At 41.1% G+C, this 18,462-nt stretch overlaps 2 protein-coding genes across 2 annotated transcripts in view; one reads left to right on the top strand and one right to left on the bottom strand.

Moving 5' to 3' along the window:
• Nucleotides 1-12,268, bottom strand: part of LOC126282241 (histone PARylation factor 1) — a 114,482-nt gene extending 102,214 nt beyond the window's left edge. The window contains exon 1 of the mRNA XM_049981828.1: nt 12,122-12,268. Within this exon, the coding sequence (XP_049837785.1) occupies nt 12,122-12,268 (147 nt within the window). The remainder of the gene's footprint in view (nt 1-12,121) is intronic.
• Nucleotides 12,269-12,710: 442 nt separating this feature from the next.
• LOC126282240 (rab proteins geranylgeranyltransferase component A 2) overlaps nt 12,711-18,462 on the top strand; it is a 55,835-nt gene continuing 50,083 nt past the window's right edge. The window contains exon 1 of the mRNA XM_049981827.1: nt 12,711-12,840. Within this exon, the coding sequence (XP_049837784.1) occupies nt 12,792-12,840 (49 nt within the window). The 5' untranslated portion in view covers nt 12,711-12,791. The remainder of the gene's footprint in view (nt 12,841-18,462) is intronic.

Below are 18,462 nucleotides of genomic sequence, written 5' to 3'. Positions count from 1 at the left end.
TTAAAACCTCCACCCTGAAAGCACTAGGGTGGAGGACACACAGGGACAAAGGACATGTGTTAAAACTTAGAGCAAATGATAAAACTCACCCTCACGAATAAAATGTAAAACTAAAGCTGCTGTTGAGGCATTGTCGCCCAACACTGAAGGTAGGGTGCTGGGAAAGTTAAAAGTCCACTAAAGATCGGCTAAAAGTGGTCAGTCCAGCAAGAGATGAACAACCGTCGTTCATGAGCCACAGCAACACCGAGGTGGGTCCTCGTGACGGAGGAGGTAACCATGTGTCGCCCATGCATGGCCAATGTGGAGCCGACAGAGAACCACAGAGTCCTGGCGAGAGGCACACAGAGGGGTCTTCCACACATTCATAGTATCCTTAATGGCACGCGGCTTGTTGTGCGTAATGAGGTTATGCCATTCCGTCTCCCAAAGCCGCAAAACCTTGCCGCTTAATACTGAACACAGGTCAGTTTCAGAGAAGCCAATCTCCATAAGCGGTACCCGCGTAGCCTGTTTGACCACCCTGTCGGCAAGTTCGTTGCCTGGGATTCCGACGTGACCTTGGGTCCAGACAAACACCACTGAACAACTGGACCATTCCAGAGCATAGATAGACTCCTGGACACTTGCTACCAAAGGATGACAAGGTTAGCACTGGTTGATAGCTTGTAGGCTGCTCAAGGAGTCAGTTCACAGGAGAAATGACTCACCTGGGCATTAGCAGATGTGCTCAAGAGCATGAGATATGGCAGACAGCTCTACAGTGAAAACACTGTACCCATCTGGTGAGGAGTGCTGTTATATATGTCCTCCATGAACACAGGCACGGCCAACGGGACTATCAGCCATCGAGCCATCAGTGTAAACCACTTCATGGCCCTGGTACATATTGAGAATTGAGAGGAAGTGACAGCGGAGAGTTGCAGGGTTAAATGAGTCCTTAGGGCCATGTGAAAGGTCCAGGCAAAGCAGCAGCCTAGGTGTACACCATGGAGGTGTTTGTGAATGAACCTCAAGTATAGGTGGTAAAGGCAAGGGCACCAGTTCGAAGAGAAAGGATCACACACGAACTGCAATTAAAAGCCCTGACCTGGGCTGCCGATGAGGGAAATGAACCGTTGTGGGAGGGAAAAGGAGACAGTAATTTGGATGCGCAGGAGAACTACAAATGTGTGCAACATAACAGGAGAGCAACTGTGCATGCCTAACCTGCAATGGCAGGACTCCAGCCTCCACCAGGACACTGGTCGCTGGACTCGTCCTAAAAGCTCCTGTCGCTAGGTGAACATCAAAGTTGTGCATTGGGTCAAGTAAACGTAACGCTAAGGGTGCTGCCAAACCATAAACCAGACTCCCACAGTCAAGGCAGGATTGAACAAGGGCTCTGTAGAGCTGCAGCACAGAACAATCTGCACCCTAGTTGGTGTTGCTCAGGCAGTAAAAGGCATTGAGGTGCTGCCAGCTCTTCCACTTAAGCTGATGGAGGTGAGGAAGCCAAGTCAATCGGGCTTCGAAAACCAGTCCTAAGAATTGATATGTCTCCACTACGGTGAGTAGATCATCATTAAGGTAAAGTTCTGGTTCCGGATGAACGATACAATGCCGACAGAAGTGCATAACACATGACTTTGCAGCCAAAAACTGGAAACCGTGGACTACAGCCCATGACTGTGCCTTGTGGATGGCCCCCTGTAGGTGCCGCTCAGCAACACCAGTACTGGTGGAGAAGTATGAAATGCAGAAGTCGTTTGCATACAGAGAAGGTGAGACAGATGACCCTACAGCTGCTGCTAAACCATTAAAGGCCACTAAAAATAGAGATACACTCAAACGGAGCCCTGCGGGACCCCATTCTCTTGGCTATGGGGCGAACTATGGGAGGCACCAACTTGGACACGAAAAGTACAAAGCGACAGGAAATTGTGGATAAAAATTGGGAGCAGGCCTTTGAGACCCCACTCGTATAATATGGCAAGGATATTATGTTGCCAGGTCATGTCTTATGCTTTTCATAAATCAAAAAAGACGGCAATCAGGTGTTGGCATCTGGAAAGGCTGTTTAGATGGCAGACTTGATGAACACAAGATTATTAGTGACAGAATGCCTCTGGCAGAAGCCGCCCTGACATGGAGCGGGCCATGTCACTCCAGGACCCAACCCAACTGCTGACACACCATACATTCCAGCAGCTTGCAAAGAACGTTGGTGAGGCTGATGGGCTGACAGCTCTACACATGAAGCGGGATTTTACCGGGTTTGAGAACTGGAATAATGGGGCCGCCACTGCGATGGAAAGATGCCATCACACCAGATCCGGTTGAAGATGACGAGGCAATGTCGCTTGTAGTCGGATGAGAGACGTTTAATCATCTGACTGTGGATCCAATCTGGCCCAGGATCTGTGTCTGGGCAATGTGTAAAGGCACTGAGGAGCTCCAAATCTGTAAATGGGGCATTATAGGGTTCACTGTGGCTTGTAGCAGATGAGAGGACTTTCCTTTCCATCACCTGTTTGAGGGTGCAAAAGGCTGGGGGGTATTTCTCCGGCACAGATGCTTGAGCATAGTGCTCAACAAAGTGCTCAGCAATCGCGTATGCATCAGTAGATAACATGCCATTGATGTTAATGCCAGGGACACCTGCTGGGGTCTGGTAACCAAAAAGACGTCTGATCGTCCAGACTTGGAAAGGTGATGTATGGCACACAATGGTATAGACATACCCCTCCCAACACTCCTGTTTCTGTATTTTGATAAAATGGCAAATGTGGGCATGGAGACGCTTAAAGGCTATGAGGTGCTCCAGGGAAGGGTGCAACTTATGGTGCTGTACATCTCGCCAATGCTCCTCAATTGCCTCAGCGACATCTGGTGACCACCACGGGATCACCTTTCTCCGGGAGCACACTAAAGAGTGAAGGATCGCGTTTTCTGACGCTTTTATGATTGCTGTAGTCATCTGCTCAACCGTCACATCGATGTTACCGTGTGGAGGAGAGTCAACGGTGACCACAGAGGTGAAAGTTTCCCAGTCTGCCTTGTTTAAAGCCCACCTGGGCAGGCATCCATGGGACTGACACCAGGGAAGTGATAGGAAGATGGTGAAGTGGTCACTACCGCACAGGTTGTCATGTGCTCTCCAGTGGATACATGGGAGAAGTCCTGGGCTGAAAATGGATAAATCAATGGCCAAGTAACTACCATGAGCCACACTGAAATATCTGGCGACCCCAGTATTTAAGAGGCAGAGGTCGAATTGAGACAGTAAAGTTTCGACATCTCTGCCTCAGCCAGTACGCATAATACCACCCCACAAGGGGTTATGGGTGTTGAAATCTCCAAAAACTAGGAAAGGTTTAGGGAGTTGATCAATCAGTGCAGCTTATACATTCAGGGGTGCTGCACCATCTGCAGGAAGTTATAAGTTGCAGACAGTTATTTCCTGTGTCGTCCTTATTCTGACAGCCACAGTTTCAAGAGGAGTTTGAAGGGACACAGTTTCACTACAGATTGAGTTTAGGACATAAACACAAACACCACCTGATACTCGATTATAGTCACTATTGTTCCTGTAATATCACTTATAGCCATGGAGGGCAGGGGTTCCCACTGCCAGGAACCAGGTTTCCTGGAGGGCAACGCAGAAAGTAGGTGCAAAGCTTAACAGTTGCCATAGCTTAGCCAGGCGGTAGGAAAAACAGAAGCAATTCCACTGAAGGATGTCGTCGTCATGATATTCGGAAGGCATGGAACATTCAATGAGGCAGTTTACACCTCAGGGTCACCTGAAACCACTGACTTATTGTCTGAACAGTCTATGTCCATTGCGTCTGAGTGTCTGGCGAGATCTAGGTCCTCAGCGGACGCCAGAATCTCCACCTTATCCCCAGACACAGAGCTTGTAGGTAGTGGTGGTGTGGGTACCACCACATTTTCCTTGGTCTTAGGGTTCTTCCTCTTGTACCTTTGTCACTGCTCCTTGGGTTTCTCTGACTGGGAGGGCTTCACTGACTCAGTCCCCAGGACTGAGAACGATCGTGAAGCCCTACAACCAGCTGCTTTTGGGAATTTCAGCCACTGACAGGCATAATCTTTCCCATTAGCAGAAACCTGAGAAGGGAGTGACCCAAGGGACCATTTTGTGGTGAGAAGAGCCAAAGAAGACTTACTCTTCTCCGGCTGAGAAGTGGGGACTGGTGTCTCTAATGGCTGGGGGAGGGGGGGGGGGGGGCAGTACTCCCGAGGTAGGTGGTGCGCGAGCAACAGGGGGGGGGGGGGGGGGAGTGCCCACCCACCATCATGGGGGCAGGTGTAGTCTTCTGGCTCTGAAAGCCGACTGGAATTCATGGCACTGATGGGGGCTACAACTGTTCTCTTAGAAGCAGCATATGAGGAGGTCATAGCCAGAGGATGAAGGTGCTCATATTTTCTCTTAGCTTCAGTGTAGATCAGTCAGTCCAGGGTCTTGTATTCCATGGTTTTCCTCTCTTTCTCTAAAATCCTGCAGTCTGGCAAGCAAGGTGAATGATGGGAGGTGGGGCACATGGATTATTGGGGTGTGATGGACGTCCACCATCTCGATAGGTGAGCTGGAAGTACAGCGGGATGACGTATGGCTGAACTTGCAGCACTTAAAGCACCACATTTGGGGAGGGATATATGGCTTGACCGTCACCTTGACCTTCTCGGGTAAAGTGTCACCTGATTCCTCAGACCCTGACGGACGCGCCACACAAAATGAACACCTTGCCGCTCTAAACTAGTGCGCAGCTCATCGTTGGTTGGCAAAAGAAGGTCCCTGTGGAAGATAATACCCTGGACCATATTTAAGCTCTTATGTGGCGTGATGGTAACAGAAACATTCCCCAACTTTTTACAAGCAAGTAGAGTGCTTGACTGGGCAGAGGATGCTGTTTTGATCAAGACTGATCCAGATTGAATTTTGGACAAGCCCTCCACCTCCCCAAACCTGTCCTCTAAATACTCTACAAAAAAAACTGTGGATTCATCAAAACAAAGGAGTCCCCATCAGTTCTTGTACATACGAGATACCAGGATGAATAAGGCTCGGTGCCATCCTTAGCCTGGCGTTCCTCTCATGGTGTGGCTAGAGAGGGAAATGATTTAGGGTCATATTTTCTTGCATTGTACTGAGACTTGGAACGCTTAGAGACTGCTGGTGTTTGATCACCAGCAAGTGATGACGTGGTATGCTTCATTGTGCTTCATCCATCCTGATGCCACCCACTCCAACCAAGAGTTCTCCTCACAGACGCCACCCAGCCGCAGCAAAGGCCACCTGGCAGGATGGCCATTGCTGGGAGTCCCGATGCCCCAGGATGACAGGCATCTACTCCTTGTCATTCGTGGGGAGTTAACGGCGCAGACATCAGCAGAGCGATGCCTTTGTTGTCAGGGGACTAGAACCAACAGGGTACACGGCAGGTCCCACCACAACGGACTGGCTACCGTGCTGTATATGAGGTGCAATGAAGTTCATGGTCATCATCGGCACAAAAAGCGACACTGCATAGGAATAAGGAATGTGGTTGGAAATGGAAAAGCTGTTACTGGAATTCAAGAACCTATTTAATCCTCAGGGCCCACTGCCTGCGACAGGTATAATGCAACACAGAATGCCAATTGGGCACAAAGCAGCAAAACATCGTAAACCATACAGAATACCTTGGCACTTACAGCTAGTTATTGAGGACTTCATTAAACAGTAGCTAGCCAATGGAATAATAGAAGAGAACACTAGTCCTTGGGGGACAGCTGTCTTGGTTATGCCCAAAAGATCACCTAACAGTTCAAAAAGTATAGGTTCCATTGTGACTACCAACATCTAAATCGTAATGCGGTAACAGATGTGTAACTGATACTCAATATCACGGAGACCATCTACAACTTGGGGCAGCACCAGTACTTTGCTACAAGAGATTTAAGGAGTGCATATTGTCAGTTGAATGTGGTTCCAGAGAACTGGCCAATTATGGCATTCTCAGTTTCCTGGTGTCATTACCAAGGGTCGACAAGCGTCCGATCCCACCCATCGGCTTTGACCTGTGACTTAAGGCTGTTGTGGTGTGCGACGTCACGATGGCGCGGAATTTAGTTTGTGAGTGGCGTGTTTGTAGGTGTCGTTTTGATGTGATCGGTGGTGCTCTCTGGTGGTGAGTTAGGTGATGCTTCTGGTTTAGTTTGCATGTGTGGCACGTTTATAGGTGGCGTATTGTTGCAATCGGTGGTTATGGGGTTCATTTGCATGATAGCATTGTACGTGTGTGGTATCGGGACTGTGTTTTCAGCGGAATATTTTTCAGTGAGTTAACGATTTTAGTTTTGTTATTTCGACGTTATTGTTTTCTGTTCGTTGTGAGTGAATTTTGGTAAATTGCTTTTTTTATGCCTTTGTTAGGTATGGGTATGATCAACAAGGTCAACAGTTTTTGGTTGTCGGCGATGATGGAGGGCAGTGCGTTGTCTCTAATAAAATTTCTTCAACTATTCGGATTTTTGGATGAAGTCATGAAGTGTTCACTATGTCGTGAAGAAATGAGGCTTACTAAAGTTCCGGCATCTCGGACCAGGGACGACTGTATGTGGAGATGTCCTAAGGATAATAGGTCAGGGGAAGTGTTGATTCCAATATTGTTGGTTTGTTGTATTTTTTGAGGTAGTGATGATTGTGTACGTGGTTGTAGTTTTGGGTTTTATGATTTGGTACCAGTAGCTTCTGTTGACCCATATAGGTCAATGGAAGTGTTCAATTCCAATTTGTGGGATCGGGAGCTGATGTTGAGCTATATAGATCAAGGGATGTGTTCAATTCCAATTTGTGGGTTTGGGAGCTGCTGTTGAGCTATATAGGTCAAGGGAATTGTCCGATTCCAGAGGATATTATGTTTAGTGGAATTTGGGGAGTTTTGTGTTGTCGGTTTTTTTTTCGTCGATTTGTGTGGTTTGATATGGTGGTGTGTGTCTAAATTTATTTATATTTACTTTGTCCCCTCACCCAAAAACCCTCAATTTCCCATGTTTGTCCCGTTAGTTTCATTAGTTTTTTTGTAGAACATTTGTGTGGTGGCTTTTCAATGTATTTTCGTATTTGTGGTCATGTTTGCATAATGACGTCATAGACACCATATTGGAGTCTTAGTGTATGGTCGTTTCCGCCATATCTGTGACGTCATGGGTCAAAGCAGACGGGTGGAATCGGACGCTTCTGTGTTGAGGTTGAAAGACCCTTCAAGCAGACTCACTAGGTAGGCATTGAGACAGAGAGTTTGACCATGAGGCCATTTGTAAGTCGGGCAAGAAACACAGGAATGTGGACAGTGAAAGCAGGAAGGGTACAGTAGTGCAACCACTGACTTACAGTGTTGCAGAGTGGTAGACACCACAAACTGCTGATGCCAAATACAAGCTGTACACAACACAGGCACACTTCATTGTGCACATCTGCCTGTTATGTAGGTCAACTAAGTTGGGTCAATGCATGGTAGTATCTGCTAAGCTGAGAAGGGAGGTGTTGAAGGAACAGCACGACCATATGCTATCTGGGCACAGGGGTCGAAGGGCAATGAATTAAAGGATTGTGAAGTAATACTGGTGGAAAAAGAGGAAAGAAAATGTATACCAGTATGTAAAAAATTCTGTACCATGTGCAAAATGAGCAGATACAAACCATCAGCAAGTACGATTACAAACATTACCAGAGGCAGCTAAACCTTCGCAGACAACCTGTATATTGTGTTTGCATCACTGCTTGATCTCTTTCCATCCTCTAAATTTTTCTTTCCCTTTGGTATTGTACAAATGACAATCTTTTTCTCTATGCTGTTGCAAGTGGCATTCAAAACTAAGTCTATTCTCTGGAGTCTGTTCTATCTCTTTTTGTTAGTTTTAAAGTTCCATATGCACTCTTCTGACTCATTTAACATTGCCAGTTCCACAATTTGCTGCCTTATCTAGTTCATTATCACATTGTTCACTAGACACAATATCTTAGATAAAATCTGAACTCTAAATATAAACATTAGCTATTGCCATGCTGTGGCTACATGCCATGGCTGTGCAGAAAAATTGTTTCCTTTCATCTGTCAGCATCGCCATAGTTAGTTGCATCTGTGTTTTGAAACAATCCTGCCACCCATTAGTATCCACCAATATTGTCGGAATTCCATATATATATGTGGTTTTTGACTTGGTTATTACCCGAAGGCTTATTAAAGAAAGTAAGGACACATGGAGTATCAAATGAAATCTGTGGCTGGACTGAGGATTTGTTGGAAGTGAGGGGGCACAGTATTATCTCACATGGAGAGTCAATGGGAGATGACTGCCTTCACACAGGGAAGTGAGCTGGGACCTTTGTATTCGAGTTCTATATTAATAACTTGGCATATAATATTAATAAACACTTCAGACTTTATGCATATGCAATTACTTAAAATAATGCATTGTTGTGAGCTTCAGTTTGAAGACTGGTATGATAAGATCTCCACCCCAAGGTCCTTCTTCTCTGCGTACTTATTGCAATTTACAGCCGTTTGAACCTGCTTACAGTAGTCATGCTTTCGTCTCCCCTGTAATTTTTAGCCCTGCTCAGCTTCCTCTGTTACTAAAGCTACAATATCTTGTCTCCAGTTGCGTCCTATCAATCACTCACACTTTTGAATGAATTTATGACCTACACTTCTCCCCCCCCCCCCAAGAGGTTCATTTAGTACCTCACAAAAGTTGTCAGAGCTACCCTTCTAGTTTCCGGCATTCTTCTGTCAGCACCACATTTCAAATTTTCTATTCTCTTCTAGTCTGTAACTTCATCATCCATGATTCACTTCCATACAAAGCTACACTCCAAATACCTCCAGAAAAGATTTCTTGGGGCTTAAAATCATATTCATTATTAAGAAATTTCTCATTTTGAGAAATGCTTCTCTTGCTATTGTCATTCTGCATTTTATACCCTCGCCACCAGTTATTTTTCTGCACAAATAACAAAGCTCATCTGCTTCTTTTAGCATTGTTTCCTAATATAATTCTCTCAGTATAACCTGATTTAATTACACCACATTCCATTTCACTTTTGCTGATATTCACCTTTCAATTTCCTTTTAAGAAATTATCCAATCTGCTTAAGTGTTGTTCTAATTCCTTTGCTCTCTGTGACAGAATTAAGTCATCAGCAAACCTCAAAGTTTCAGTATCTTCTTAGTGAATTTTAATTCCCTTTGCAAATAGCTCCTTGTTTTTCTTCACATCTTGCTCAGTGTATAGATTGAGAAGCATCAGGGATATGCTACAACACCGTTTCACTCTCTTTTCAACCACAGCTTCCTTACAGTTATTTTATAATAGCAGTCTGGTTTCTCTGGTATTGGACCCCGTGAAAGCTTAGTTGTGGCAATAGACAGTTCGAGGTCTGGATTGGATTGGAAGGTGAAAATTTGCTTACGAGTTGGAAAAGGCTCTGAGCACTATGGAACTTAACATCTATTAGTCCAGTCAAATTGCAGAAATACCTTGCAAAAAGTGGGGTAGAAGAGTTTATTTTTTCAACTCGTTCATATGGTTGGAAATATTAGAAAACGGAGTTTTGCCAACAAAATTTCGCTTGGGAACACTTTCTGCAGTCAAAAAACTTGGAAAATTTCGGCCTTCTTTCCGTTTTTTCAAAATATCTCAGTTTCTTTTGCTCCTATCGCTTTAACGTCTAGTTTCTTTTTTAAAGAGTACAAAATTCTCTACAAATTTGATTCTTAGATATTAGGAGTAGAAAAAAAGTGCTAAAAATCAAATTTGTAGAGAATTTTGTGCTCTTTAAAAAAGAAAATAAACGTCAAAGCGATAGGAGCAAATGAAACTGAGATATTTTGAAAAAACTGAAAAAAGTCCGAAATTTTTGAAGTTTTTTGACTGCAGAAAGTTTTTCCAAGAGAAATTTTGTTGGCAAAACTTGGTTTTCTAACCTTTCCAACAATATGAACGAGTAAAAAAAATAAAATCTGCTACCCCATCTTTTGCAAGGTACAGGCTTTTTTTCTCACAGTTTCACTGTACTATATGGTCATCAGTCCCCTAGAACTTGGAACTACTTAAACCTAACTAACCTAAGGACAGCACACAACACCCAGTCATCACGAGGCAGAGAAAATCCCTGACCCCGCCAGGAATCAAACCCGGGCACGGGAAGCGAGAACGCTACCGCATGACCACGAGCTGCGGACTAGTTGGAAAAGGCAACAAATGTGAAAACAAAAAAAAATTTGGTTGTGATAATAAACTGACTGATAGCGAAGCCTAATCTTTAAGTCTGTGCCAAACTGAAAAATGCAAGGGAGCTGGAGGTATCTTTTACCAAGAAATCAATCGAGTGATTACATACGCTTACTCATTGATAAAATAGATGTCAGACTTCACTTCATGTATCTTATAATGAAAAAATGCTATCACTCTAAGACTGAAGTTTCTCACAAGCACGTCCTTGTATAAAACATTCTCCTGGTGATCAGTTGCTACTGACAAAAATAACAGGTGATTGTTGAAAACTGTAATTTTAGTCAGGCTTGACACACAAAGAAGACTGAGAATGTTTTACACAAAGGAGACTGACTACGAAAAACTCGTGCAACTCATTCTAGAATACTGCGCAAGTGTTTGGGGCTCACTCCAAACAGGGCTAATAGGGGATATCAAACGTATAGAAAGGAGGTTAGCAAGGATGGTCACTATTTTACTGATGGAAGGGCATCATTGAAATGCTGAAAAACCTAAACTGGCAGATGCCTAAGAGACACACCAACTATACCATGAAAGTCAACTTATAATGTTTCAAAAACCAATAATACATGAGGAAGCTAGGAATGTACTATAACCTCTACACATCACTCCAGCAGGGACCACAAAGACACAATTAGACTAATTTAAGCAATCCTCCTCCTCATCCTCCATATTAAAATAAAATTGGAAGAAACCCTAATACACGGTACAAACAGCAGTATCCTCTGCCATTCACTCAACAATGGTTCACAGAATATGGCTATAGCTACTATTTGTTCTCAATGAGATGAACAAGAGCTCCCAAATTCTGGATTGACTAAAGTTGGCAGAAGCTGGTCAACTTCTAGCAACGAGTGTTTTCAGAATGAATTTTCACTCTGTAACTGTGTACACTTATGCAATACTTCTTGTTAGATTAGAACTGTATGCCAGACTTGGACTCAAATCTGGGAGCCCTGTCTTTCACACGCAAGTGTTCTGCTTATGAAAGCTAAAGTTCTAGTTCATCTGGCACACAGTTTTAATATGTCATGAACTTTCAACAAGTGTTATATGTCCAGCTGTAACAATTAGCGATATAAAAATACATTACCTGTGCCTAAAATTGTGTTTTGTGAAACTAGTAAGCACATGAGAAGTTGCCAACAGTGTATGAGGAACTCAGAATCCCTCTCTCCCCGGGGTTGCCTGTGTGTTGGGCTCAAGCAGGCACAGTTTTCTTTCTACACTCCCTAACAACTCCCCCAGAAAACTATCTGGATGCAGGAGGCCATGAATGGAAGTGTCTAATAGTCACCAGTGTAATGGAATAAAATCTTACAACAAATTTCACACCAAATCAAAGACAAAAAAATGGATTCCATACCTGCAGAATAGGCTGAAAATATGATTCTTAAGTTAAAGTTGCTAAACAGTTGAAGAATACTTAACATGGCACGTAAATTTTACTCAAACGTTTATCTTCAGTACTTAATTTTTGTGATATATAGCCACTGCATAATGTAGTAATAATATAAAGATATAAAAAACCAAGATAATATTGTGTGTGTGAGCGGGTGGGAGGAGGGGGTTATGTATAAAAGCTACTACACTTCTGACATCCATGCAATGAAAATTATCCGCAGGCGGCGAATAAACAAACACTGTATTTAGTACTTATTAATACCTGGCATCTCTTAGAATATATCTACTGACGAAATGTACGACAAAAACAACAGTCACGGCACTAAAGTGTGGTCCTATTCTGTATGTACATTCAAGATACAAGTTTAACAACAAAATTTTCGATTGGTGTTATCTGGTGGAACATTTACGAAACAGACGGGGTATCACTTACATCCGGACGTCGTTTTGGAGGATGCTTATACTTCTTGTGATGAGTGGGATTTTTCTGGAAGCATTTAACGCCATATTTACAAGGTATTCTAGTATCTTGTTTATATGACTCGAATCCGTCATTCACATCTTCGCAATTACCCGCCATTTTCAACTTTCAATATGTAAACATACGCCTACGCCAATGCAGTTCAGTGTCACAACACTTCTACCGTTCAATGCTGATAAGGCAGAAGGATCCGCGAAGTCAACTGATAAAAATATGTGAATTATCGTCACAACTAGCGAATACATGTCTCTTGTGCTACTTCCCACTCCTTTAGTCTCTAGATGATTCAATTTATCTTTTGGAAATCTGTTAAGATTGCTTTCGAATCACTATGTCTTTGCTTTAAAAATAAAGAAATTTAAATAAAATAAAATCTCTAATTACTAGTTAAGTTATTTTCAAATTTATCCCGCCATTTGACTGAGAAATTATTTTATATGGTTTTGCGACAGATTTTAAACAGCGATAGAAGTTCATCTTGGAACTGTCTGGAAGAGGTAGCTCTTTTACTCCTTGGCTGGAAAAGTGCATTGCGTCGGCTGTCAATAATGGTCGAATGTCAAAAGCTGAGCCAGTAGTGTCAGACTTCTGTTAATATAAGAAAAAATACCGTCTTAAAAAAATGGAGGATGATCTTCCGACAGAGTATGATGTCATTGTGGTTGGAACAGGCAAGTGTTGATTTTTGTCTAACAAACAAATAATTTTGTTGAGGGGCATGCTCTAATGATGGTAGAATGGGGGTGAAGTAGTGCGCGATGTGGCACAGCTGCTATGGAAAGGGCGATTGCCTGGGAACACTATCTTATTATTATTTGTCATTTTTTTTATTTTCCCATGGTTTTATAAATAAGTTTCTCGCCCCAAAAGATATTTCCCATTAAAATGTTCTTTTTAAACAATAAAATTCGCCATATTCAGTGTTCCATAAAAAAAGGCTAGTGCCACTAGCTTTTTGTGTATCTGTCACTTGACACGTTTTAGGTGGTGTGAGGTGCCTCTCAAATAAAAATTTGCAACGTCGTACCTGCTCCTATTGCACTGGATGTATCGTTAACATTATTAACTTTAATTCCTCGTTATGAAATGTCAATCTTCAGCCTAATTAGGTTTAATTTGCTAGAATCTGGCGTTTCCCTGGCCGCGAGTTAGAGCAATTTTTTATTGTTAAATGGAATAGTCTACAAATTAAAACTTTAACAAACAGAAAACTAACTATGAGCAATCTATTATTTGACCTAGATGTAAAATTGAAATGTGCTAACTGAAAGTAACAATTTAACGTGACTGTAGTCAGTCAGGAAAAAAGTTGGTTACAATAAAGATGCTGTAATTGTTTAATGTTCATCTCACCAATCATAATGATATGACTATGAATAAGAATTGTCAAGATTTCTGTGTTATTTCATTTTCATAGTAATTAATAGACCAGTTATTTTCAATCATTTTTACTGTGCTACATTCCAGCCATTTATTCCATGAGAGAGAATCCTGAATTGCCAGTCTCTCATGGAGCAATTGTATATTTAAAAATGTTGTGGCACTTTTTATCTTTTCTCTTAAGTTACTGTACTTAACAGTTCATGAGTACTGTTGTATTCATGAATAAGGTAATCATTGCACTCTAGCAGAATAAACTAAGAGCTGCTTCTGTTTGAGTGGGTGTACTTTTAGTGTCGTGAGCCTCTGTTTTCCAACCATTTTATTTTCAAATGTTTGGATTGTATCTAGAAATTTAAATTGCCTGAATAAATTAATTTTCTGGTTGACATGTTGCAGTGGCAACTGGGTGAGGGGAGAGGGGAGGGGGCAATGGGAGTAGTGTTGCCAATATCCTCCAAGTCAAGCTTGAGAAAGCTCCACGTGTACCTACAAAAGTGGCAACACAGCAAGCACATGGCTGTCAAGAAGTAACTGCAATTGGGGGGCATTCCTTCTACGAATAATCTGAGTATTTAGATTCAAGGTTTAAAAATTCCTGTTCATCTAAAAGGCAGGTGGCAGTGTTCTTTATAAAGCTGCAGTACTAGTATTACTATATCGTAAACAGGCCCCTGTTATTACAAATGTGGGTAACTATTTTCTCTTATAAATACAGTGTGATGGAATAAATATTAAGGGTCCATTCTCGTCAGTCAGCCCATAAAATAAACTTTTTTTTTTCCATAATGAAGCAATGAATGTAAAAGTTTGTGCAAATTATTTATTGATTCTTGGATATCATGTTCAGATTTCTTTAAAGAAATTGTCATCAGTAAGCCCCTTCCCCAGTCAAGGAGTTAAAGATGCTCTGTGCAAAAGATGTGGCTCTGACAGAAGCCCTGCACTCTGAAAATAATGTCAAAAAAAAAAAAAAATTATTAAGCTGTAAGATAATTGTGCTGGAGTAAGAGCAAAGTATTTTGAAATTTGAAAAAAATAATAAAATGGTGGACGTTTGAAGCAAAGATTTAGTTTGAACAACAAATGCTGTACTTTTGTTGATCACATTTTTGCAATAACTAATGAATATACTAAAATAAAAGAAGTAACACGTTACTCCTTGTGGACATGCCCAAGGAATAATTCAGCCAAATTTCAAAAAGATATCTTTATTAGAGTGCCAGCAATCCATTCTGTCAGTGTGGGAAACTGTTTCAAGCTGATCAAATGGATTGCTGACATACTAATAAAAATATCTGCCAGGCTGTAGAGTTTCTGATATGCACACATCTCATTTTGGACACCAACTTTAAATCTTGGATGGGTCTTAAAGGTGACATAATTTCTTTAAAAAAGGACAGAAAATGTCCAAGAATCAATGTGCAAAAATATTTACATGGATTGCTTCATTAGGTTTTTCCAAAAAATATCATAAAAATACCTTATTTTGTAGGTTGGCTAAGGAGAATGGACCCTTAAGCTATCAACAGAGAATGTACAGTGGCTATTTAATGCAACAGAGGAAGTTTCTGTGATCTGATTGTCTTTTGTTAATGTATTCTGAGACTTATTCCACCACATATCTGGAGGTTCTCTTTCTTGATGGGATCTACTTCAATGCTTCTGTTTATTATCTTCCCAATTTAAAAGATGATGGTCAATTTGTTTGTGCCAACCACTAGTGTGTGTTAATCACTTAATAACTTGAAGGTTAGTTACTTGAAGTCTGGAGCAGCTAAGTAGGCTTCCCAGTTTTATTTCTTCCATTAGTCTAATAATTAGAGACTGTACTTCATGGAATGGAAAATGCCTGCTTAGGGCCTTTATTTTATATTCTCAGGGCCAGCTACAACTGAATGCGCAAATGGGATTGTAGCAGACTTGTTTAATGATCAGCCTAATGTGACACACACATTGATGAAGCTTAAGTATAGTTCTTCAGAAAACAGCAAAATCTCGTGTCAATCTGTTCCAGTTTATGCTGTTGGCAGGTCAGAATACATCACATGTGATGTCACATGGTTATGGATAAGTTAGTGAAGATCCTAGTGGAAAGAGAAGAAAACCCTATTTTTTATTTGATCAAGCAGGCACTAGGCCTATTTAGTATAAATTGTCTCCTATTATTAAAGCAGAAAGAACAGAGTGAAAATTAAAATTATGTTACCAGAGAATAAGCAAATGTGGAGGAGGAGATTTTGTATAGTGTCACACATTGAAAAAATTAGTAAACTGAGTTTAAGCAAAACTCTCAGTAACCCTAGTAAACTGAGTTTAAGCAAAACTCTCAGTAACCCAAAGGTTGTTTGAGCACCACAGAGCTTCATTAAGCACGGGCCTATTGGAGGTGGTAATCAGTTGCCTTCCTGTGACCTTTGAACTGACATAAGTCAGTTATAAGAGGATCTACAGTTTAACATGGGATCCAAAACATGGTGCAAATTGACATTTTTCACATTAACATACATTGCTACAGGTGAAAGACGGGGTAAGTGACATAAAAATCTTGGGACTGGGTTACGAAATAGTTACTGTAGCAGTTTTAATGAGGCAAAATCTCACTGAGATATTAGGACTCTTTGATGAAAGAAATTGGCTATGTATTGTGCTTTCCACCAATAATTGCTGGAATGGATTGTTAATTTAATGACAACATTGTAAACAAAAAAATTTAGGATTGAAAGATAGTCTGAAGAAATGCAAACCCACGTTTACTGCTTTTTTAGATTTAGAGTGAGTTTTTGCCATGATTGATTGCTCTAAACTCTTTGAAATTCTAAAGGTAGTAGGAATAAGATACGGAAAGGAAAATGTTGATAACAACTTCTACAGAAACTGGGCTATTGTCTTAAGTATCAAAAGACGTGCAAGTGGAAACAGTTGTTGAAAATGCACTGAGACAGGGTTGTAGCGTATCCCCAATGCTACTCAGTCTGTAAAATCAAGAAGCGTTAAAGGAAACAAAAGAGAAATTTGGAAAGGGAATTAAAGTTGAGAGAGGAGTACTTTGGTATTTTATGATGGGATTGTAATTCTTTCAGATATGGCAAATAACTTTGGAAGGTAGCTGAATGGAATTGATAGCATCTTGAAAAGAACTTGTAAGATGAATGTCAAGAAAAAGTGAAACAAGGATAACGAAATATAGTCTAATCAGACAATGCTGAGGGGATTAGATTATGAAATAAAATACTTAGTGGTAGAAAATGGGTTTTGTTAATTGGGCAGCAAAATAACTGATGATGGCTGAAGTAAGGAGGACATAGGACACAGGTCAGCAATAACAAGAAAAAAAGTTTGTGGAAAAATGAAATTTCTTAACATCTTCTAATGCATTTCTTCGTAATTTTACATATATAAATGGAAGTAGCGTGTCCCAGTTTTGTCGGTATGTTCGGACTAATATTGGGAATTACTCTATGAACTTTGATACAGTTTTAACTAATTGTGGAATGATTTACATGGAAGGTTTGTGTACATAATTTATAAACATTTTATACAAATTGGCTGAACTATGATTAATTCACCTCCTGCCACTGTGAAAAGATGTCATTGCCATCCAGCAATGAATGGCAGAATTCTGGGAAGCACAGCTGTGCACTGTGTGGTGCAGTTAGACCCAAACTGTGTCTGTGTACTAACACTCCACTTCGTTTGATGTACCAACAACAGACAGAACACGTTCAATACAGTCATTGTGGACACGCCTTGACATATTCAGATATGATTTGTTTGGACTTGTAAATTGAGGATTGAACAAGATTGAAGAATCCCTTGTTGATAGATATAAAAGATTTTGGAAAAAAAGAGGACAATTACAGTCGCCGGTTTCTTTTCTCCTCAGATTTACAGTCACAGTTCGCACTCATAAATTCACTCCACATTATTCAAACAATGGGCAGTGAGTTGACTTCAAAGAATCATAAACAATCATTTGAGAACAATTGCGTAGGGAAAATACCATGAATACAAAATATGTGGTTTTTAATTTTTTATGCTAGAAATAAACATTTTCCAAAATATTGCTTCAGCAGGGGATGCAGCTTTGATTCGTTTTTCAAGTCTCTTCAGCAGCGCAGCAGCGACTGAACTTTCAGTTTTCTGTTTTCCTTGATCAAGCCTAGATGTGCACATGATTAATTGCAGCTATGAATCTGATCAATGAATCTGTGCTTACTGGGATTTGCAAGAGGTGGGGTGTCACAGGCTACATATCTAGCTCAGGTGTGGATGTTCTCTGTTTCTTTTCTTTATATTTGTGGCCTTTGGACATGATCCACTCAGCTAGCCTCCCATACACGATATGCTATGAATTAAGTCATATCCAATCTCATACTCGTAATCACTCTACTCTTTACATTGGTTGTCACTCCAAACTCCAATTAAATGTAGAACAGATAATATTCATGTCTCCTGACAAGTTTCCTGGCATCCACTGCTTAAATCATTGAAGTTATATGAAAGTGATGATATTCGGTTATCTAACATTGTTTTCCAATTTTTTATGTATAACTCTATGCACTGGCCCATAAACAAATTTATTGCTACATCAGACAAGTCGTGTGGCCTTAGGTACTTGTTGTGCTTCCCTTGTGAAGCTGTGGCAGGTTGCTAGTTGGTTATAAATTGAAGTGTTAGGAAGTCATATCTCAACAACAGTTGGAGAAAAGAAGAGAGTACAAACTTTTGAAATATGGTGCTCCAGAAGAATGTGTAGATCAGATGGGAAGACTGATAGCTATTGAAGAGATACTGAGTCTAATTGGAGTGTGTTGCAGCACAACTTGACTAAAAGAGATGCAGAGATGTAGACACTGGCACATTGTAGGTGAGCATGGAGAAATACATCAAACCAAGCTTAGGAATGAGGT

The sequence above is a fragment of the Schistocerca gregaria genome, chromosome 7 (genome assembly GCF_023897955.1).
Source record: "Schistocerca gregaria isolate iqSchGreg1 chromosome 7, iqSchGreg1.2, whole genome shotgun sequence".
Taxonomy (NCBI): Eukaryota; Metazoa; Arthropoda; class Insecta; order Orthoptera; family Acrididae; genus Schistocerca; species Schistocerca gregaria.
This window is presented reverse-complemented; position numbering and strand designations above follow the sequence as displayed.